General features: G+C 41.4%; 1 protein-coding gene across 1 annotated transcript in view; it reads left to right on the top strand.

Annotated features, from left to right (window-relative positions):
• The window catches only part of LOC306783051 (uncharacterized protein), a gene marked incomplete at both ends in the record, with an annotated part of 87,064 nt that extends 61,910 nt beyond the window's left edge, over nt 1-25,154 (top strand). The window contains one exon of the mRNA XM_079276583.1: nt 25,079-25,154. Coding sequence (XP_079132709.1) covers nt 25,079-25,154 — 76 coding nt within the window. The remainder of the gene's footprint in view (nt 1-25,078) is intronic.
• Nucleotides 25,155-25,495: the final 341 nt, after the last annotated feature.

Consider the following 25,495-nt stretch of genomic DNA (forward strand, 5'->3'; position numbering starts at 1 on the left):
GGGAGATATTGGTTGATGTCAATCCATCTTGAATATCTTGATAAATGATAATATATTATAGCTTATTAAGATATTTAACACTTCCTATTACTGGTGAAATATAGCTCAACGTGACTTCAACATTTCTTTCATTGTTTTTTCTTATTTACTTTTCAAAGACACTTTACAAAGGGGGATTGAATAGAGATCAATATTTAGACACACATCACAGGAATAGACAAGAGTTTGATTGACAGACAGTTCAACCAATCACCTACCAAATATTTTCTGAAAGCGGCAGTTTCCAATGATGGCTTCTCAGATGGTTCTGTAGGAAACCATCTGGGGGGTCAGGTTAGCATAGAGCTGCATATGTACACGGCTTCCTTCAGGCTGTAAACCAAATGTTTGAAACTATTGTTCAATTTCCATGTATGAAGAAGAAAACAAAGATTGAGCATATTTTCATACAACTCTACCTCCGGCTTCATGCCCATCTGAAATCATACATTTTATTTTGTGCGGCTGAGCTGAAAGTTGAAGACATATCACAGCGTCGGGTTTGTAAGGCAGAACAAAATGCATGGAGCATACGCACCGAGAATTTTTGTGCATGCCTGAGGTGGAATCAGGGTGATTGTTTTGTGTGACCTTTGGTTCTAATGAACGGAATTATGTTGTGCTTTTTATTCCAGAATGCAGCTGTGTATGCGGTGTGTCAGCTCAATGAGACACAGACACACCTCCATCTGACTGCAACAGCCAAATGGAATATCATGTGGAAGGATATGGAAAATACAGTTATATTCCGTTTTAGAGAAGGAGAAAATAATATGTTAAGCTGTTGATTCCCACAGCCCAAAGAAAACTCATAGATGCAAAATTACACACATATACCTATAGCTGAGAAAAACAGAACAGATCAACTTCAGGCTTGTGGGTTTGCTTGTCTTACATGTGCTACATGTGTGGTGAAGGTGATTATTTATGGTATGAATAGAACATCCCACAACCAAGTAGCCTAAATGGGCATTTTTATGTTAAATATTTTGATAGGTCTACTAATGCAGGTGTACAACTTGTCACGTTGGAAATAAATGAGCATCATGTCATAATAAAACTTTTGTTACAGGTCCACAGTGGTCTGAGCTCCTCAGTCTGGGGTCATTTTCTCCAACTCTCATCCCTAGTCCTTATATCCATTTTAGGAATTGGGCAATGCTAATGCGATATATATTCATGCTGGGCAACCATTCAAATATTGAATCGCGATTAATCGCATGGATTATATATATATATGACGATAGGATGTTTGCTGGCTTTTATCCCACTGTTCTTGTCATCCTCTTGTTGTTATGTATATGTATTGTCTTGTCTTTCAATAATAAAAAAAAAATGATAATACATTTAAAAAAATGTGTTAATGCGCTATAAAATAATTGTCGGCATTAATTAATGAATGCGTTAACGCGATAATAACGCGTTAACTTGCCCAGCACTAATATATATATATATATATATATATATATATATATATATGATATGGGATATATCGCTCTGCAGTTTGCAGAAAGAAAGATAACCATAGCTACGCTGCTGACGCGTTGTATCAGCTTCAGCTGAGTGTTCGATATATTTGCACACAATGAGGACTGTGGGATTTGGTCCCCGTGTTACACGGAGGATGTTGTGAAAGGAGTACATGTAGCACGGCCAGTATGGACAGAGTGCGTGACTACATTGACAAATGATTCTCTCACCGCACATTCTGCAAACTAGTATTTCAGAACTGTAGACTTGAAAGAATCCCAACCTATAAAAATGAGAGTGAGAGAAAAGAGAAACAGGTGAGAAATGTGATCGCTTACATTAGATTCAGTGAGACACAAAAAAACAGTTAAAGAGAGAAGTACTCTTAACTGATGTAATTGGCAGCTCCAGCCTTTGATATTAGTCTTTTTTAGGTCACAAGCATTGTGTTCTGCATGTTTGAAGAGAAGGTTAGCGGTCCTGTAGTTGGGGAGCATCTAAACTGCACACTACATTTTAATTGCAGGCCAGCTGAAGCTCAGGTTGACAGTTGGCTGAAAGAAATCAAGCAATAAATTGGCATCTGGCTTGAATTTGTGTACATTCAGCTATGATGGGCCAACAGCACATAAAGCTAATCTACCATCAATACTACATAATAAAAAATAAAAGTAGACGGATAATATCACCAATGACATTTGGATTTCAACAATACATAAGTAAGAAGGATACACATTTTGAAACATTCGTGAAACAAAAGACAGCTGAGAATTGAATTTCAAAATGACAAATGCAAGATGCTCCATTGTTTCATCTGCTTCATATTCACTCCACTGGATACGTAACCCTTCTTTAAATTACACTTCATGTGAAGCTTTTAAGCAGGGGTCTCTTCTCTAGCGGCTCCCTCATCCGGTCTTTTTCAACCTCTTTTCTTTCTCACGTGTGAAAGGTTGTGAGACGCCACAGTCGTTCTCTAGGAGATGCTCTGGAAACCGGCTCATTTCAGCTTGCCCACTGTCTTGTCACTTGAAGCTAATTGCATGGTTTAGCCCAGCACTGGCAATTACATCTCCCCTCCTTTGTGTAAGTGCGATAGCTTTCAGGGGTCTGCTGGTTAAAGAAGATATGGCTGCAGGTTTCCTCACACAATTCAATTCAGTGTTTAATAACCCTTTGAATGTACTTGTTATAAAATAAGAAGAACAAGGAGCTCTAGGGAAGAGTTAGCTTGAAGGCTACCGACAAAGTAAAGAAGTAAAGGGTTTTCTGTTGATGGGTTGATAGCCTTGATCTTATAAATGATTCCAGCAGACAGAGAGGCAGGAATAAGGTATTGTGTCGGGGATACACACAAAAAGGACATTTATCTCCTCCAGTGTTACTTCATCACGAGGCCAAGTGAGGGTGAAGAGGGGACTATTTGTTTGTCTTCTCTTTCTTTCACCTCATCTTCTCACATGTGCACATTTGGCATGTGAACACACTCCCAGTGACATGGAGACACACACACACACATGGGCGAACATCAGCAAAGACGGAGCCACTGGGGTCAGGGCTGTCTGGTGAAAAAAGGTCAAGTGTCTGGTCTGTCTGTTTTTCGCCAGACGTGTGGAATGCTGAATATGTTTTAGTGCGTGTTTGCACATTCACTTTCAGAGGGCTAATCATATGACTGGAAGTGGCTTTGCTCACAGTCCCATTTCTAGAAAATATTAAGATGATGGAAATTCTCCCGGTGAGGGCAGGAAACAGCCAACACACAAACCTGCGTTCACACACACACACACACACAAATACTTGCATACTAACAGAGTAGCTGGGCTGAGGCACCAGGGGCGTTTGCCAGAAGGCGCCTCAGATAATTTCACACTCTAAACAGAACCTAGGAACCGCTGACAGACCATGAGCATGCACACCAGAGCAGTCGGCAAACACCGGCCGCCTCCCTTGTGGCTGGAAACTGTTGGAAGCGGTGTAAGGGCGCTTGGTTTGAAGCCCACTCAAACAAGACCAAAGCTAATGAGTCCTCCGTTGGATAAACCAGAGCCTGATTAGGGCTGTTGTTGTAGTCAGAGAGCCAAATGTGGAAGGATTAGGAGGGAATGTACCAACGATGAGGGTAGACGGTCAGTGTGGGAGTCTTGTAGAAATGTTTATGGGGCACATTGGAGCATGGCATCTATCACGTCTACTGTTTGATTCAGGGTGGTTTCAGGAACGACTCAAAAGGCACAAAGGCAGCACTATGCACCGAGTGCACGTATGCAGGTGTGTATATCTATATCTATGCAAACACACGTAGAAGCACACAGACACATTTTCAAAGCAGATTATGCATCAACTGTTGCCTTCTGTCTGTTTATTGTTTTCTTTTCGTTTTCCAATTCTATGACGTGTCCTTTGAATAATGGCTGGATGGATTATCACAAAAAAGGGTTATAACACCATTATAGATTAGAACAAATGGGAGTATTCCTGCTAGATAAAAGTAATTACAAGGACCGTATGAAACAGTCCCAATGTAATATTGATGTCACCATATGACCAACATAAACAAACGAGACCATCAGCAAGAAGTTTGGTTTTCTTTGTAGCCGGTGGAATCAGGCTACATCTACACGACTACGTCTCCGTTTTGAAATGCATGCTGTATCTTTTGATAGGTTTCAGTCTGCTGTCCACACCCCAGAGTTTTAGAGCACCTACAACGAAGAGGTTGTGTGGACAGGCTCAGAACCGGAGACCTTTGAAAACGATGATGTAGACACTTGGTTCGCTCCTTGATTGGGTCTTAGCGGTCATGACGTGTCCTTCCCTGATTCATCATGCCGCCGGCAAAAATCTTTTTAATCTTTAGAATTCTGCTACTGCCGACATGCGGAGTAAGCAGCTGTTATTGGAGCGAGCGGCGTGTCCAGCGGCCGTTTGTAGTCACAGTTTGCGGCTTTAATTAAGGAGGATGATGGGGACTTTCCTTTTCTTAGTAACGCTTATTTTGTTCTGCACAACAATTGTGAAGTCCACAAACAAACTGTGTAACTTTAGCCACCCGGCAGAGCTACGAGCGTGATAATGGACAACACCAAAATTAAGACGAAACGAGTGAGAGACATGTGTTTATTGGTCCATTATCTCGTAAAACTTTGATTTGTGTTTATTTTGAAGTAAAGTTGATGAGAGAGAGCGAGAGAGAGAGAGAGAGAGAGAGAGAGAGGATGACCTGCAGCCTTGTAGCTCAGTTTGAAAAATAAAACGGGTTTTTTTCACGAAATCTGTGTGAGTATATAGAGGGAGATTTTAGAGGTAGGTCTTTAGCCGTAGTATCAAGCCCAACCGTATATTATGAAAAAGTACTCTACTACTCGTATTTTCTGTTACTAAGCAACCAATCTACTGTAAACCGGCACCCGCATGGCCAGTGTCCGTGAATAGTCATGTGATATTCGTTTTCAGGCATGTTAGTATTGATGGAAATCATTTCTAAAACGATGCTGAAACATGCGTGTGGAACCCTGTCTCACAACAGAAATGTATTAGTGTGGATGCAGCCTTAGATGCCACACCAGACACACTTAGGTCAGGAATGTTTGCTTTTATTTTGTTGTTGACATGTTCTGAAAACAACTTGTACTGTTGTACAAAAACTAAGGACGTAAGGGTAAACACACCTCATGGATCATACCTACCTCGGTGTTTGGGTCATGTGGTTCGGTCGTGTAATGACTTGTATTTTATTTGAGGGAATTACTGCCGCCTAGTCTTAAGTGTAGATGATGTAGTGTCCACATGTGACAGGAAGTAGCGTGTATTCCTTTTCCTGGTTTTGTGACATCATGCTCTATTGTACTAGAGTGATTGTGCAATAGCGTCTTCATCCATCCTGCATCTTCTGGTCCTCTGAGTGCCAAAGCCAGTGAGTGTGATTTACTTTTATAGCTTTATGTATTTCTGAGGGTTTATTTTGTTAGTTTGTTGTAGGTATAAAGAGTTTGATGACATGTGCAACTGATTGATTATAGGTAGATGGCACAACCATGTATGTTTCCATTATTTTGTATCACATACTGTGATTATGATCTGTTTAGATTAACTCATATTTGTTTGTGAAAAGTGAAATGAATATTCTAAATCACGACACAGTATTTAAGTTTGATAACTAATATTTGCTTGTATATTTTTTGCCTGTTTTGTAGTTTCACACTTCTTCATATTAAACCTGTCCAAATACAACACGCTGGTCTGTTCCTTGGAGGAAGAGTATGATGAAGAGTTTAGACTGAAAAGCCCGATACAGGACACGGAGTCGACATGGGGTCCGAGCAGAACGGGTACGTTTTACCAACAATAGGGCAAACAAAGAAAACATTTTATGTTAATTTATCTTGAAAACGATGAACATGAAATTACAGTTAAGGTACTGAAATAGTGTCCGACACAAACCGTGGTCCATTAAGCTTGATAACTCCGGCTCAGCGGGCTGAATCAGCTAGCATGCTACAGAGCTGATGATGCAGCTCCAGAATTTCTGCTCCGCATGTGCGAGCAACAGACGGCTGTTTGGGTTCCAGGCTGTACTGAAGTTTTTGGCAAACAAAACCCAAAAATACGAGGTTTTCTAAAGAGACCGGTGCTCGGAAACACGACCGCTTTTGTCCACAGGCTCCGGCATATTAAAGACATCAATATATTCAATTTCCTTTCAAGTTACTTTAACGTTTCAGCATTTGAGTTTTTCACACCATATGCGGTACATCCTTTTGGATCAACCTGAAATGTTTGCAATAACTTGCAATAGTTATAAACAGCTAACACTTAAGGATCAGTGATCAGCTTTTGTTGGCTGAGAAGACGGAGACACTGTCGTTTTGAACGGTAGCCAAAAGTAATTAACTTTCAACACCGTCTCGTCTCGCTTCATCCTGAAAACGAGACGAGAGTTGATTATATATATTTGGCACACAGGCATCTTTGAACACCTTACTTGTTATGAGCTACTTGCTCCAGATAGTGAAGGGCCTTATTCAAGCTTGTTTTGATCCCCTTAAAGAATGTATTAAGCATTAATGTGAAATTTAGAAATTGTCCTGAAATTGACGTGATTTACAACTACAAAAAGTCAGCTCTCAAAATCACGGGAAAAAATAAATAAATGAATAAATAATGAAAAATAAAATGATCTGCCAACAGAAAAGGAAAAGTCTTTCCCGAGTCAGGGTTTGAACCTGCAGATCTAAAGATCCCAATGTAAATTCACAATTGTCATGTTCCATATCCACTCTGTTATGAACTCCCTCTTTGGGATTGGGAACAAGACCGGCTGACAAGCCCAGCACACTGAAGCAGTAACTCCATGGTCTGACTATCAGGAGACGAAGGCAACGTGCCTGCAACAGTCCCGATCACGGCTGAAGTCAACCGGCGACCTGAATGTTTCCTACAGTCCTCTGCTGATGAAACAGAACATGAAGGGGATTGAAGCTATGGTGACATAGCAGACATATTGTATTTATGCACATAGCATGCAGCTACCTCACAAACAAGCTCTGCTCACTCAATCCTTGTATGCAGGGTTAGCAGTACCACAACATTTGGTTTGAATCAGATACTCACCTGTATTGATAACGATATCTATGATTCTGACCTTGGCCAATGCACTATTGACAGCCGGTAGTACATTAGCCTAATGCACCACCTTGTAAAGGAAGGAGAGCAATGTGTCGTAATTCATTAGCAGCCTTCTTCTGAGTGCATTATTACCATTGAATGAGTTACCAAACGTTAAAGAGACAGTTTGGATGTTTTGAAGTGGGTTGTATGAGGCACTTATCCAGAGTCAGTGTAGATGGAGATAGGAGACACAGGAGCAAAGCACTGCTGTGGACGGCGACAGCAGTTAAACCTATTTCAGACAACTAAAAGATCAATATCAGTTCAACTTCAAATATTCTATATTTTGTGACTTTGGTGAATCTGAAGTGGAATCCAGTTGTATTATCTATAGTAGTTGTACAATCTACATAACTACTCATACTGGGTGTTAGGGTTACATCCTACTGAGAGCGCAGAGGGCTTAGCCGTACAAGACTCTCAGAGAGACAATCATTCCGAAATCCTAACGACTCCGCTGCGGGGTGAGATAAAAGGCCGAAGGTATTTTTCTGACACCTCTGTGGCACACTAAACCCACTGAGGTTGGTCGGATTACAGTATGTGTGAGGAAAATGTTGATATACCCAAAGACCTCACCTTTTCCTCTGTCATTATGCATTTTATGTAACCCACTTGCTAGCTTTCTAAATTGTTGGTGACACCGACAATACGCAACAATATTGCCTAGCAGCAGTGTTCTCATGAATCCCATGATGTAACAACAAGCTCAAGGGTTCCATTTAAAGGCAGCATAAGACCCACCACTGAAAGACATGGCTGAGACGTGTCCGGTGCAGACAGAGTAATGTTCTATCAAACCTTTAGGGGGCGGCGAGGGGTTAAACTGCCTGTGCTCCTGGGGGGGCTAAGCTGAGCCAGGAGGGTTAGGGGTGCTCTGGATTTAAATACAAACCTAACAGCTGTCAAAGCAGCATCAGCACTGGAGGACATTTTTGGCATTCACCTTTGAAAACCCAGTCTCCTTTTCATAACATCAGCCATACTGCTGATCTGGAAATTATTACATTTGCAAATGAAATGCATTAGTTGGATTGACTGTCTACATATATCTCAAAGACTTACAGTCATTCTTTATTACATTTGGTGGACACGGACGCCTCGGGCCGTGGAACGATTGTTCTGGAATCTGGAAGTGATCCGGATCAGGGATTTCCGTTATTAAATCATAATTGCTGTTTTGTTTTAGGCGTAGCTCTTCAATGAACAGAGATAGACACTTGATTCCAAATCCTCTGGGTGTGTTTGCAGAGTCACACAAATCTATTAAAGAACAAGATGCTGTGTGTTTTCAGATCTAATGACAAGAGACTTGATGGGGGCATGCACATTGTCCAAAATATTTAATATTTTGGAATTTCACAGTGTATGGCCTGACAGAGGACACAGAGTCCACGACAGAGTCCACTGCCTGTTATGTTCAACACACTGGACCGCTCTCATCGCACGCTGACCTGCTTTTAACATCGTGGTTCCAAGACGCTATCACCAAACGCTTTCCTTGTGACCTAAATCACTTGTTTCATTCCTCATCATTACTATTTCTCTTCCTTCAAACAGCCTCTCTCCCCATGGCCCGGCTAAGCCCACTTTGTCCGGGCAGCGACCGGTCGGCAGGAATGACCTTCAGGCTACATTTAAACTGCAGCTCCAGGTTTTGTGTTGAACCTCTGGATTCCTCTCTTAGACCCCCACGGCGCATCATTATCTGCCCAGGATTGAAGTGGCGATCACTGCCTCACATCCCTTGGATCATGCAGTCCCCCCCCCCACCCACACACACACACTGTCAGAGATGCAACAGCCAACCTCTTGACATATTGTGTGAAATATTGATGCTGTGATCCAATGGGGCTACAATTTAGGGGATCCTCTGCACTCCATCTTTACTTTGTTCAATGAATTTACTTTCATGTTCATATTTTAGAATGCTTGATTTGGTGAATAACTAGCTTTGTATTCCAAGTGTTTAGTTTGGCTGCTGAGTCACTCTCCCTCATAACAGTGTCGTCTAAATATGTAGTTCATAGTGAGTTATGATTTGTTAAGTCATACAGGTTGGCTCAGTCTACAAGTTTTTTATTTTCTATTTGTCATATCTGTTATAACATCTTTACACACCATTGCTCGTGTATGTTTTCCAGAGATACTCCAGACATGGCTTCACAATGACGTTTACGAGGCAGACCCACGAGCATTTAGATTCTAATCAAGTCCACAATTAACCAGAGCCAAGTCCCGCTCACTCTCAGTTCAGGAGTTCAACGGTGCAGAGTGGGAAACTGATGATGGCCAGTGAGAGCAGCTGGGATGCTGCCAGCAGAGGAAACCTGTTTCAATGTATATAACAATGCTTCTGTATGTAGTGTTTTTGACTGGGACTTTTAAGACGTAACCACATACTAAACAACTAAATCACGAGGTTGCATTCCAGTCAGCTAACCAACATGGAATGTAGAATATGTACAGTGTCAAATCAGGGAGTGGGGGGGTGATGATGGTTACCTCCTCCCTAAAGGGAACATAGACTGAGCACAGATGGATGCTGGGTCTTCTACATGATGTATGTACAGTAGGCATAGCCAAAGCATGAGCCCAGTAAAGCAGTTATTGTGGAGCGTAGACTCATTGTGTCATTTCTGCATGAAAAAAAAGTACATGTATGATATTAAGACATACCTGCAAACTTCTTGCTTTTCGGCGAAAGTCGCCATTTTTTAATCAAAATATGTCATCCACGTGAATCGTGTAGATCCGTAGAGTTTTTATTTTGGGGGGGGGATAACTGGCTTGCCAGCGTTTCTCAGATTGGAGTAAGACGAGGACAAAAGGTTGTGATCTTTGCAATAATACATCTTTGATGTGACGTGTCGAGTCTTGGCCAATCAAGATGTCTACACCGTCTTCATTTCCCTCCAGCTTTTCATCCTTTCACGCTGAAATACTGATTGAAGTTGAAGTTACCGCCGATTATGAATGCAAATCACTGTCAAACTCCAAGAGCGTATTACTCTGACACAGACGCTAGAGGCCGATTTTCAGATTGCACTACATCTCAGAGGTAAATAATGTACTGCACTGACCATGATCTTAGAGAATATGATGCATTGCTGATTAAACTAACCAACAGTATGTAAAGGAGTTAAAAACATGCAGCACACACATTAATGCAGCAATATATATATAGTGGATTGTTTCATTAGTATGGTATCAGTACGTTCACTCACTTGGGAAACAGGTAATATACAAACAGTGGTCCCTAACCTTGGCTCCAGATCCTTGACCGGGTGAAAATTGTTGCTCATAGGCCTACAAGTACATTTTATCTGTTAACTTCTGTAAACACGACGGTGTCAGACAAATGTAGAAAATTTACTTCTGAGACGTAGTAGAGTAGTGTTTAGTGGGTGATTGAAAACCACGTCTATGAAAATACAATCTACTCGCGAGTGAGCAGGTGAAAGTTTTGCGAGCAGAAGAGCAGTGATAGTCGTGCGCTAGGTCGGTGATTCTTAACCATGGAGCCCACGATTGGGCCGCGAGCGCCACCTAGAGGGCCGCAAAAACTTTCAGTTTCAGTCCCGCGGCACCTGTGGGCCGCGGGACCGCATAGGTTATCATTTGAAGACACCAGAGATATCACTGTTATCCATGAGACGCTCAGTTACAATACAGCTTCCCACCACCTGGTGGCGGTAATGCGTCAGTTCTTTAACAAGCTCCAATAAGCAGAAGAAGACACTCAGCTAGCCGCTAGCCTGTAGCGAAAGTTATGGATACGTTTTTAAAAATAAAAAATAAAGACGACAGTGGTGCGTTTTGCCTGTTCAACTCCGCGATGACGCCGGCGTCCTCGATCCCCTCCCCTTCCGTTCCAAAACATGGCCGTGTTTGGTATCCCAGCATGCCCGAAATCAATTTGCAAATAAATCATAGATTTTCTTTCATTTCTTATGGATTTTTCACAAAAGGAGCCCACACACACACTGTCCAAAGTCGCCATAACCGCTGCAAGTCGGCTCTTGCTATCATTTGGTTACCATGTGTCCATTTGGGTCTCCAAATATCCTTTTAGAGCTCCGCCTGGATCTCTTCATGAAGAAACTCCGTAGAATGGTCATACTTTGTCCAATCTTCTTCAAATTTGAGGCAGTTGTTCACTGATAGTGTAGTTACAGCCCTATACTGTCCTTTACCTGTACAGATACAGCCACCGGCAGTTATTTATCCTGAAAGATACTTTTTTATTTTATGCGGACAAAAATCTTTTACTGACTCCAAAGGCCCACTGCTCTGTTTCTGTATGACCTACAGGTTTTCGGACACTTTTCCAAGGAACCTTAGGGGGTTTTCTTTCTAGCAAGACCTCATTGATGCATATAGTCAGAGTGATTCAGAAGCTACAGCCATTTTAATTTGGGTATGTCATTTTAGGCGGTTTTGCTCCAAAATAGGGGTGGAGTTGAACAGGTAACTGGATTTAATATAGTTATTGAATACAAATCAAACCAAGAGTGAGGTCAATTAGTTAAACTAATAGTGTTAATATTTGAATGGGCTCCGGGACACTTTGCACTTGAAAAGTTGGGCCCCGAGGTCAAACAATTTAAGAACCCCTGCGCTAGGTGACGCCCCTCACTCGGTTTTCTCCTCGCAAGCGAGCAGATACATTCGGCGTGGAGTGATGTAAAAGCACTCGTCACAGTAAAATACTGTAGATACTGTACATAATGTAGATCCAGTATTGGCGGTAAAAAAAAAGAAGCTAACTAGCCAGCTGTTCAACTAGAGCTGAAACACTGATTCATAACTGAATAATAAATTAGTAAATGTCTTTTCACCTAATTTTCTTCTTAGAGTACACCAGCATACTACATTTTAAAGCTCATATTTAAAATAAAATGATCCCAGGGAGCATGCCCCCGCACCCCCGACAGGGTTAGGGTTTGGGTGCTTGTCACCTTTTTCACCTCTTATGAGTTTGCAGGTGTGTAAGAGTAGTGGTCCTTTGTGCTCACTTAGTCTACTTTAAATGTGCTATATTCAAAATTCAGATCATATCTATTGCCACACAGACACACAGCTCTCATGACGACAGCTAAAGCTAGCAGCTACCACTACTAAAAGTGCAAACAAAGGCAACAGTGCTGACAGAACTAACAGAGTTAATCTGAGCGGGAACAAAATTAATTTGGCCGCAGAACTTAGACTATGAATCACAAGACAGTTCCGTTAAATTCACCCGTCTGGCTGTGTAGCTGTTCTTACTGCAGCATCTGTAGCTGCCTTTGTCATCAATGGTTGAGTCACATCCCTCAGTTCCCATTCCAGAGAAATACTTAATAATTACATAGAGCATGTGAGCTAACACGATGAACATGCACATCTGGCTTTGGTTCTTCTCTGATGTGTCTCATGGTAGTGCTATCCCATAATTCCTTCATGCTTCCTTCACTATATAGACTTTGCGTTTGGTGGCTCAGGGAGTTATTGGGAGTGATCAGCCAATGAGAGTTGAGCCTTGGGTAACTTTTAATCTGTTGATCTACCGAGACCATCACAATTCTCCACCTCTTATAGACAAGATCACACACGTTTACTTCTTCTGAGTCTTCATTATTATTGGACCTGCATTTATTAAACTCCCCTTTCATCAATAATAACTCATTCTGTCGACATCTATTCAGACTTTACCTCCCAGTGTTTAAGTCTGACAGGAGTTCAGTGGAGTGCTTGGCTTTACCTCATTCAAATCCCACTGAAGTGTGTGGAAGAAGATCACAGGCATTCATCGGATGGGGCATGTCTGACTCGATACAGTGAACACACACACACACAGGCACCTGCAGCCATTTGCATGTAAAAATGATCCATGTGCATAATGTTTAAACAACTGGTGCTGACAGGATAGCAAAAGATCAGCACAATGGACATGCACTCCTTCATATGAATTAGATAGTGACTGATGAAAGCTAATTAGGTTCTAGTGATATTATTACCTCCAAACATATTTTCATCATTCATCTGCTGTTTAATTGTAACCGATCTCTTTGGCCGCTTCCTCTCCTGAAATCGCTTCACCCTTCTGTCCGTTTCCATTCCAACAAGGATGACGATAAATGTACGACTCTGATTTCACAATTGTGTTTACTGTCGGAGAACAAATGCTGGTTATATTTGTCATTTATTTTGATGAGGATCTGTTTCACTTTCAGTTTTCTCATTACACCAGGCGATGAGAGGCGATGGGACAGTTTGGTCTTTTCTGTGTTCAACGCTCGTTTCAGAGAGAGATTAAGAGAAAATAGAGGGAAATGGAGAGAAAGAAATTGCAGAAAAAATAATTCCACCCACAACCTGTTTGCAATATCCCAATGTACAGGTAAGCCCTGTACCCACTAAAATCGAACCTGGTGGGAGAGAGAGAAGCGCAAACACTGAGGAGAGAATGTGGAGGAAATATGAAATGAGGGTAAAAGCTTTACTCGTGGCAGCGAGCCCTCCAGGCTACAATTTTGGTCGCTCTGGAAAACAATGCAACCAGTTAATTAAACACCTACGGAGTAAACCCGCTTGGGTAGTTGCATTCATGTGGGCCAGACATCCATCATCATACTTTGGTCTCTGACAGGGCACCAGGGTTTACAGTCACACTCGCTCACTGCTGTCACTCCCACAGCTCTGGCTGAGTGGGTCATACTTTAGACCTCACTGGAGGTCCTCTGTGAGGTACATGGCCCTTACATCAAGTAGCCTCTGTTGATCAAAGGGATTTCAGTGTTAAAAGCATTGAAAAGTAGATCATCCAGCTACATCAACAATTATCTCCCAAACTGTCCATTATTAACATTGATTACAATTGTAATCCTTAAGATTTCACTTCAATCAAAGCGTTGAGATTCTCCTACTGTCATCACCCAGAGCTCTCCGTTACCTCATATGAGTAGAGAGACCGGATGGAACTGTGTATAAATACATGTGTAAAAACCATAATAACAACGCTGCCGTATTTAGGCTGATATGATGTTATCTTGAGTGTTGATGGTGCAGCTACAAAGTTAGCAAAGACAAGCTCCACTTAGAAAGCATCTTAAAAGTTTGCTTGTCGTCTTGCGGAGAGAACTAACAAAACATGAATTCAGACTTTGTAGAAATCTGCATCATTATGTAGTTATTGAGGCATCTCTTGTATCTGTGTATTGCAATTAAATCACAGGGAAATCTGTTTATTTTGTTGTCATACAGCTGTATAACCTTCAGACGTGTGGCTTGCTAGATTCAATGAATACAGCTTGGTGAAATTCCACGATCGCCTTCGGATGATGTAATGACCCCAGACGAGACGGCATAGAGTTTCCTGGAATACGTAGGACATCCACAACATGTACAAAGCAGCGACAGTGGTTATCTCACCACGGCTATTGGAAGAAATAAATGGCTTAGTTGATGGTTTCCGTGGAGATAAGCCACTCCTCTCCGGCAAGACCAGAACCCCTACCTTCTACGCTTCCTAGCAGCCCATTGCTCCCAATGTGCTAGGGATTCATGCAGAAGGTACATTTTATATATATATATATATATATATATATATATATATAATGTATAATAACTGCACTTTAAGTGCGGAACGTTTTGACCAAGAACAGAAATCTTGCTTATACAAATAAGCATGAGCCGTTAAAGTGCAGGGGTTTATAAATGAATTCAAATTAATCCATGAATCATTGAGGTGAATATGGAGCCACCTGCACATTTACTTCCACCGAATAAAACACAGAGGAGTCCATCATGACTGTGTGTCGACTCAGCACAGATAACATTTAAGGAGAGAAGTTGATCTGCAACAGAATAAATATTCAAAGTATAAATAAAGATATTACCACCAAACACTTTGTGCATAAAAATTCACCAGTATGCATAAAATTAATTGCTCAAATTGTCCGGGAGCAACCGTAGACCCTTCACTTAATGTTGAAAGGAGACCTGCACCATCGGTAATGAGGGATTATTAACAACATTTCAGGTGCTCTCACTTTCAGTTTGAACTCAGAATAAAGTGGTTTAGACAATCTATCAAACGTGTTGGCCCAAAGCCCGTCTGTCACTGACTGTTCTACATCTAAATTGGAGTGTTAGTTTAAAATGTGTCGCCTCTAAAAAGTCAAATTATTGGGCATAATACATTATTATGAAAACTATTTTTGTTCCAGTTATTTTAGAGAGATGCTGAGTGTCCAAATACTTTAACCCAGCCGGTGGAAAACCCAAGACCAGGACAGCCCCCCCCACCTTTGTTCTCCACATCAGTTTCATTGCAGGTGCAGATTCTGGACAGGGCCCCTTTATTCCCACTTGACAGATGAATTAAAAGATCAGTGCTATCATATTTGTAAGGAACACATTACTAAAATTCCACAGCCATCAAAAGAAATAAATCCTGCTCACACACATGTCATGCCTACAGTACCACTCCACTGCCAGCTTCCTCTTCATCCAGCAGCCGTGCTTGAGAGAAGTGGATATTTTGCCTTATTAAGAGTAAATGCAGGAACACTTTGCCTTCAAAACTTTTTCAATCCAGTCTGCTGTTTTTGGCAGCCAGACTCTGGGTGTGCGTGTTTCACATAATCATCTCTGGAGTCCCAGAAATCACTGGTACTTAAGACCGTGTTTCTCAGGTTTCTTAAGCCTCATTGGTCTTGTTCGGATCGTAGGCCCTCCACTCTTTTGCTTAGTTGGACAGAATCAGAGTCTTTGTGCTCTGAATTCTATGTTGTGGAATATTTCCCACCTGGAACCCTTTCTGTCTCTCCATGTCGCTCCCTGCCTTGGGATGTGTTGTCTGCTGGTTTCGTACCCTGACATTTGTGTTTCGCAGAGGTCCGGAAAGTTTTTCCTTTCGTTTTGTTTTTACCTTTGATGCTGCCTCTGTCTTCTCTTTCTCTGTCCCTTTCTCTTCATCTCACAGCAATGTTCTCGCCTGCCTCCCCGTTAGCTGAGTTGTTATCCTTTGTTCACTGGTCAGTCAGAATAATATTACATCTCATTATTTGTCAGGAGATCAAGTGTGAAGCAGGGCTTTGGTTCCAGCCCCATGCAGGTCAACCGTGATAACGTCATGTGTTTGATCTGTGTTATATATTACGTTGAACACTTTTCTAGATATGCACATTTACTTTATTCTCCAGAGTGAGATGAGGAGTACTTAATGTACTCTAGATGTGATTTTGACAGTGGTTATCTGAGTATACTGATCAAAATGGAGAATTATTCCCTTAATTTGACATTCATGGGCGTTCAATGTGTTTTTGGGTAGGACAGACCAACAGCGAGGTACCAATCATGTTATTTCAAGCCGTATACTAAAAGTAGAGGTTTCTCTCATTCCATGGTTCCAACATGAAAAATGTCAAAAACATCTATTGAAGCAGTTCAGCCTCCACTTGTGTATTTTGGTGCTCAGCGCTCCGTTTTTCCTCCTTTGAGTCATCATTCAGAATGCATCTAAAACGAGCAAGGTACACACATGAATAGATCTCGCAGGAGGTGACAGGTCTGTGCCACGCTGCAACCTTAAATGGGCAGACTGTTTAATCATAACGCATTGATAATGTCACAAGTAGGCGGCTGGCTGTGGCGATATCTCCTGCTCTGCCTCTATTTCCCCGTCTGGGGTCTTCAGACCCAGAGACAGCCCTGAATCCCTTGGTGTGGAGGCATGGAGGCCTTCATCAGTCATGGGTCGTTAGTTTGATCTTCCTCACCGTAATGAGGTCACCGTCACCTCGGCCTTTCATAATTCTCTAATTATTCTGTGACTGGAGGTGGACTCTCATTAGAATAAACCAGCGAGAGGAAGATGTGTGTCTCAGAGTGATACATATTTCCACCGGATAAATGACTTGTTGCGTAAGATGCCAGTGCTACTGCACTGAAGAAACAGCTCTTGAAAGGGGCACTCCACACATGACGTCCTCTAAGCCTGCGGAAACTTTTCTCTTTGTCAAGTTTGAGAAAATGACGCCTGATGACATCACAGTGATGTCATCAGAGTTACCTTGGCTTGACCTTACACAGAAAGCCGATGTTAACTGAAGGCGGACCCTGGGTGTTTACCAGTTTGGGAGTGTCTAAAGATGCTGTTGGGTTGCATCGTGGTAAATGTAGGATCAAGAGTTATTTTAGGGTACTCTCTAAAAACTTGGTATTCCACCCGGATCGGCGGTGATTTTGCAGGACATAGCATATTAGTGCATGCTTCCTCGAGCTCCATGACCGGCAGCCCGAGCTCTGAGTGCTCTCATGCAAATAATGTAGGGTACTACTTTTAATTTACACTATTTAGTCATGCTAACTAAAGAATGTCATAACATATGCCATGACAATATATGATGCAATTTACTAGCTAGAAAACATTAGCTAACCGTTACAAGCTAACTCTTCCTTGATAGGTTTCTTTGTAAACACAAGTTGCTGTGAGTGCTAAGTGATGTAGCCGTTTGCCCCATCGAGCTCAAAGAATGAAGTCACCCTAGTCTGGTAACGATAAAATACATGACCTGTTGAAATTAAAGTGAATCGCACCCTATCGTTATCTTTCCCATTTACAATCAGCGAGTGAGTGTATCAATGTTGAGTTATGTGGTTGAGTCTCGTAAAATCACCTGAGCCAAATTTCATCATCTGTCAGGTGAATTTTAAGCAAGTTCTGAAATAAAAAAAATAAATGTAGCGGTGTTTCCATCGACTGGTTTGGAGCTATAAACTCTGCTACAGATTAGTTTGGTCAGTAGTTGGCGCTATAGGCTGTGAATGGCTGTAATCTTCCACTTAACACAGTTTAGGAAGTGGGGGTTGCGAACCGGAAACAAAACAAGTCAGCTTTCCGTCCGAAGTTCCAGTTACATATATATCTATATCTATATATATATGTATCTATATATATATATATATAGCTATATATATATATATATATAGATATATATATACACTGTATATAAACAGATATGTGACACTGAAACATTTAACATGCAAGTGTGTGTGGTACTCATGTGTGAACTTGTGTGTAAGTCCAGACGAGAAGGATATTTGTGTGTCAAAGAGGGGGGCTGTGCCTTTTTTAATTTTGTTGCCAGGTATTCAAGTAGTATGTGTGTGTGTGTGTGTGTGTGTGTGTGTGTGGGCTTGTTGTACCAGTCTTGTGAGTACATACATGTACATGTTTTTTTGGAGACAAAATACGGACAATTGCACATCCTCATAATGTAAATGACTAAATTCTATGGTAAAGACCATAGAAGATTAAGGGTAAGGATTAGGCTGGTAGCGGTAATGGGTAGGGTGTGTGTGGGTGTGTGTGTGTGTGTGGTTTCAGCCTGGTGCCTCAGACTAATAAGAATCAGGAGACTGTGTCAGAAGACAAATAGGATTGTTTGTGTCCATCTGTCTGTCACATTCAATATCTCCATTCATCAATGTGCAATAGTTAAGCAGTTTACATGGCACCATGTCCTCGTGTCCTTCCTCTCACTTCATCATTGTTGTTGTAGGATCCATTTAACTGAATTTCACTGCTGTGATTTATCACCAGTTTCTATTGATTCCAGGTGTCTTGTGTGGGTGTAATGACATGACAATGGATTTCTGTAAAATGTCTGAGTTGGAAATGTGTGATTGTTACAATAATCTGAAAGGAAAATCAATTGTCTTTTACCATCAGAGAATTGTGAATAAAATGTTTTACAGAGAAACTATGAGGGAAGGTACTGTAGAACACTATAGTTCAGTTAGAGTCTGGGTAAAGCAAACATAATATGTGATCTGAGTTGATCAGCCAAATTCTAATGATTAACAAAATTACAAAATAAGGTTTCAAAAATGTAAAATAACTGCATTCTCTGCTCTGAAACGCTGGGGGCGTGTCCAGAAGAAGGCGCTGTATTTTCTCTTGATTTTTTGAAAGGTTGTTGAAGCTATCTGGTGGAAAATGTTCACTGGTATTGGTGGTGATTCTCAGCTCTCCATCAACATAACTATTTACAAAATTGAGCCTCTTGTCATGCTTGCAACACAACCACTTGCTTACATTCAGAAGAAAATATCATGTTTTGTGTTAAAATGATAAAGTAAAAACCATAAATAAACAACCTCACATCCACTTCATGACATACAGTATATAAGTGAGTTCATTGTGATGACTTACAGCCGTACTGTACAGTTCCTAGTGGTCACTAAGAGCTCACAAAGCAATAGCTGGTGGTGAGCATTGCTGGTCGAGGCTTCAACTGGACTTCATACAGTATGTACTAAGTAACGATGAACTGTTCAAAATAAGCATTTTGTAACCACGATAATACAGTAGAACACGACCACATCAAACACAACGGAAACTCATTTTGGTCAAGACTTATTTCACTGTAACTTTTCATCCAGCGGCTTCATCAGGTCAACATTTCACTTCGTCCGTAACTTTGGTTTACCTGAAAGACTAACGCTCATCCATCAGCCTCAGCTGCACGCTGTGTTTAGTGCTAATTAGCAACTGTTAGCATGCTGATACTCCAAACATTCATGGTGAACATGGTAGACCATGAATGTTTAGGGTAGAATTACCTGCCAAACATTAGCATGTTAGCATGTTCACTTGCTCACAAAGGCAGCTGAAAGAACCACGAATTCACATTCATTTTGTCAAGTTTAGGTCGGGCTTAAAACGTGTACTACAACTCAATCAGAACACTGTAACCTCGTTCCAGTTTGTAAAGTAAACAATGCACACTTAGGGAGCTAAATAGCATTACTGACACCTCTAAAGAAAGCAGGAACACATCTGACTTCCTCCCTCGCCTTAAGATCTGTTGCCAAAAAGCTCTCAACCCTCAAAGTCTGTTGGAGCAAATACAACACAGGAAGGCTTGTAAAGGACAACACCTTCAATACGTTTCACTGACACAACACATCAGACGGTAAAACACAAGTAAATGTTTAAAGCAGTCACTGCTTTACATCTGCCAAACGCAGTCTTTGCTGAAAACATGTTGGGTATCTGTGTGTTGTGACACTACAGAGAAAAGCATGTGAGGAAAGGGAAAGATCTCTGTGGGTGATGTCCTTCTAGACAAGCTTGGAATAACACCAACACTTACACACTGGGATCGTATAAAATCAGAAACAAATGCACACGTGCATGAGCATACATCCAGGACATTTATCACGTTCAATTGCACAATTACCGTCAGCTGGGATTCAGAGGCAAATCTGCTCCAGGATTTTCAACCGCAAACCTCCCATTCAACCTTACTGTACAGCTGGACATTTTCCTGGAAACGACAACTCAACCCCTCCTTTGCCTCCTTGTCTGGAAGTCAAGCATGTCTACACACAAAGCACATACAATTCTCTGCTCTTCCCCACTGCTCCAATGTGAAACACATTGTTCAGGTATGAGGAGAAAGTGGAAAACTTAGCAGAAGATGAAACACCTCTCTTCTTCTACAAAGCAGGTCGGTTCCTCCGTTATGAGACAGTTGGAAGACGTTATTTCTGACACCTTTTAAAGTCTCAGAGTCAACCGTCTCAGATGACCTGCTCTTCCTCTGGCTGTTCCCCTCATCTATAGACGCCCAATGGAAACACTTATGTTATTTTAATAGGGTTGAGGATAGAATTATATGAGATGTCAATCACAGCTTTGCACCGAGGAATGCATTCGTCAGCATTTGAACCAACCTAGGGGTGGATTTGTCATGTGAGGCATCTTGGGATATTTTGAATGGTTTGTTTCCAGATTTCTTACTAAGTCCAGGAAGTACATTCTTGGTGTTTTTCTATACCTCTCTATTTTTATAAATGGACAAATGGATATTCTCTCTCAGCTATAAAGCAGGAGGACAATTATATGTATACACCTGAATACTGTCATATCAAGTCCATTTAGAACAACAAAAAAGTGTTAAATTGACAATTTATAGATGTAGTAACTTTGCTATACAGGCAGCCTCTCTTGTTTGGGTTGGTTATTCATCTTTGAAATCATAAGGCAGCTGATTTTGATTGGGCAATTACAGCTTTAACAATGCACGCCACAATTACAGAGCAATATGCACGAGTCCTAATCGTTTAGCTTCATTTAATCCGACAAGCTGGCAACAATGGAGAAAACTCGCTCAACGTTTCTATTCGGGAGTGTCTCAAGTCGGTATCCTTCCCCAGCGCTCTATCTCCAGCGGTCAGGTGGAAACACAACAATAGCCTTCTTGATTGAGGACCTTAACCCAAAATGGATGGATTGGCCGAGGAGAAAGAGGATAATGACATTTTAATCATGGTGTTTTTGGACAAATTCCAAATGTGAAGTTGGCAGTTGGTGGTGTTGTGGTGGCCCGGCATGTCCTCCCCCCAATGGAGAATCACTGGTTTGATCTCTGCATCCAGTTGTTGTCACACTGAAGATGTCTGTCATGTTTAAATGTAGCTCAAGCGCAAGTTCAGTCAGGAAGACACTCACTAGTAATCTCTGTCTTTCCTCTCCTTGTAAGTACTCTATCAGTTGATTGGGGGCGTGCACTTTTAAGTAACCAACCAGATTCTGCACACCGGTTCCTCAAGCCAATCATATCGTTGCTGTCAAACTTTAAATAGTGTTCTCCTCTCTGCTGCTGTCAGTTGTCATTTCAGCTAAGCAGATGCAACCCTCCTCCACCCCAGTCACCTCCAGTCAGCATCACAGTCAGGCTCCTGATTCATCATCAGATTGCAGCAACTCCTTTCATCACCACCACCAGTGTCTGGACTCCAGGGGGGATTAGGCCTGTTGGACCTCAGTCTCCCTATCCTCGGTGACAGTACTTCAGGATGGAGTCCAATCGCCAAAGACTTTGCACTTTTCATATTTGACGCTTGTATAATAAATCATTGTTAAATTATGAAACAAGTCTCTCCTGATTGAAATGTCCTTATGTTGGGAACACACTGTGAGATTATGGTTTAAAATGAACAAATATTTAACAGCCCACACATAATGACTGCTTACACCACAAATGATTAGTCTAGAGTCTAGACAGTTAGAAAGGAGCAAACACTGAATGACTGAGTACTGACTCAGTGGACACGCAAATCCTGAAATCCTTCGAGAGTATGAATCCTCATATGTTTCACCGATTTGCCTATTGAACTCCTTTGCTGTCTGCTGGTGATGACGCGTCCCTTTACATCATGTGGATGAACTTACTTCATGAGCAGCAAACAAAGAGGCAGCTAGTCACAAGCCTAGATCCCAGGTGTTAATTCTCTCTTCGTCCCGGTGACCAATTAGAAGTATGCCAATAACTTTGTGAAAATAGATTAATAAAGGCACACTCATTACTGGTGCGTATATATATCTCAATCATATTCAAATTAAGGGATGTCAATAACAGTATTAATGCTCATAAGCACTACAAATATCGATCCATCCCTGGTACCTACAGACGTCCATTGAAAACACTGCTACAATGACAGAGTGAGTTGAATAGCTTGCAATAGTGCTGTCACAGTATCAGGTCTTCACTACACAATATTATTCATGATGATATTATATTATTATTATGTTACCTATAGCAAAATTGAAAAGTAAAGTAGTAATGCTATTGGTCAAAATCATCTTTAATTGTGTTTCCTGTGTGTTTTTGTCTCTCTTGGTAAATGCTATAACACTCAACATACAAGTGTCAGCAGGTGAGAGAGTCTGTGAACATAACTGTACAAAAGCATGGTTTAAGAGGCGCTGGAGAACCCTCTGGAGAACCCGCTGAACCCCCTCGCACAGGGCTGATAATACCGCTTGACACGGGAATAGTCGCAAATCACTCGAATAAGAGCTTCCCTCCTGCGCACGTAGGCAGTACTATAATTTAACTGTGCAGCAGCTGCTAGTATAGACAACAAGGTCAGCAATTTGTTTTCCATGTTGAATTAATCACTGAATCGAGGCTGGTGTCGTTTGTTTTCTTCCAGAAAAGGGTCACGTGATAGGGGTGAGACGAATCAAGGAAGGACAAGTCGTGACGGATAGGACCCAATCAAAGCAGGAACATTGGTATTTGCATAATCATGTTCAAAGGTCTCCGTTTCTGCCCGTCCAGACTGGAACCCAACCCCGGCTTTGTCAAACTAAAACAGCTTCTGCAGCGTTTCCAAATCTCTGTTTGAGGGGCTCTGGAGGTGCTGAGCTACTACTCAGTAGTGTCGACGCTAGACGTAAACATAGCAAAAATGATGCGTTTTACGAAAGTGTAGAAGTGTGGATGAAGCCTGAGTAACTTTAACATCGGCTTAATAGCTCAAATGTAATCGTCAGTCTAAGTGGAGGTTGAGAAAGAGGTTAAGGTCAAACCAAAGGAGAGCAGCGATCAGAGGTCCCTGTTAAAGAGAGTTTGGAAGCCCTACCTACTCAATCACCCGTAATACGTCACATTTGGTAATTCCATACTGGCGAGGAGCAACAGCAGTTAAAGGTTCCTCCGTGGCTGCAGCTGTGTTTGGAGGGAATGTGTTTGCTTCTCTCATGTTCTCTCTTTGGTTTTCCTTGTTTCCACAATCTGACCCCATTTATCTCCCATCCGCACTTCCTTTACTCTCCATTCTATTGTCTGTCTCATGTCCCCGCTCTCTGCAGACTACTTGAAGTACACCATCTGGTTTTCTCTCTTCTCTCTTTCTATGCTCTGTCCTTATCCCATTGAAAGAATGACTATCCTCATTTACATATGCAGCGAAAGCTTGTTTTCATCCACTACTGTGACGTGAAAGCAGTAGGTGGCAACAATTCTCCAGACGGTGAACTATTATTTTTCTTTGCGATATTTCTAGATTATCTGAATTTTGGGGATTTCCACTAAGTGTTTTTTACGAGTAAGTAAAGAATGTGCTTAAAACAGCTGTTTGGAAGCACTTGTGATTCTGACACCTAGCTTTCACAATAGAAATGCTGGAAATATTTTCTAACAAGCTCCACTTTAGTTGCCTCCGAAAAAAGTGCACTAGATGTGATGTGGCTAAATGCTTTTCACAGTTATTGGTCTGTTATTCACAAAACTGTAGAAACAGTATTAATGTGCTGCCCTATAGCTGTAGTTGTCAATATTTAAGATTTATTTTATCTTCATGAAAAACAAGAAAAGTACAGTGAGCTGAGTAAAAAGGAAGCAAGGAAGGAGGGACAGAAGGACGCAGGCCATAGTGTAACATCTGGGAGCCCATGCTAACCACCCCCCCTCCAGACCATTAGCAGACCGATGAGTGAACAGTTAGCTGGATCAACTCAGCATGTCTGGTTCACACACCAGCTCTTTAATCATTCCTTATCTCTCCGACAATACCACATCTCAGCCTCTCTCCCTCCCTCCCTATTCCTGTCTCTCTCACATCCAAAAGAACAATGACCACAATTTAGCATTATAACAACAAACAGTTCAACATGTTGATAAATATACTTACTGGATAAAACTCACCCAGTTGAATTATCAAAATGAGAACAATATGTTTCTTTAAATTAAAGAAAGGTCAAAGGTACACAGCTGTGTACACAAAGACAGATGGAGAAAAGAAAACTCCAAGACCCAAGGTGCATCTTGGCAAGAAACTAGCTAACTTAACCGGCAGCTTCTCCATTACCGGGAGCTTATAACACCACGTTCGTTAATCGTAGTAACGTTAGCTGACAAAAGCTAACCAACTCGTCTGCCTGCATCCGACCGTAGACGTAGTTCGCTTTGGAAAGTAACTTCACTCTCTAACCTCAGGTAGACAGGAACCTGAAATATCACTTTAAGTCTGGTAACGTTAACGTTAAGATTAACTACACGAATAAACTGAACTTGAGTATTTCGCTGAACTAACTCTAAATTTTGTTTTGTTTCAGGGAGCCAGGAGCTGAGGGGGAGAACGACGGCCTGTTCACCGGGGCCAAACATTCAGCAAGCGTTGCTTGGAAGTAAGACATTAGTCCATTTGTAATATCTCCATTTGACCATCTGTACTGAAGGTTACAGTTACATTAACTCTCATCTTATATTAGTTACATTAGCTCTCATCCTGTACAAAGCTGTCACTAATAGGACAACCAGTAGAGAAGAACACACTTCTGATGTGTTATTCTTGCTGTCACACAGATGACAGCTGTCTCACCTTTTTCTTTCTTTTTTAATTGAAAATAAGCCATCATGTAAATGTTTTCTATGTGAATATGTGTATATTCTGATGTGTAAAAATTGTCAATTTTCCAAGTTTGCATACTTGTGTGAACATTATTGATATCAATGTGATTCGGACACTTCTG

Source organism: Melanostigma gelatinosum (assembly GCF_949748355.1).
Source record: "Melanostigma gelatinosum genome assembly, chromosome: 10".
Lineage (NCBI taxonomy): Eukaryota > Metazoa > Chordata > Actinopteri > Perciformes > Zoarcidae > Melanostigma > Melanostigma gelatinosum.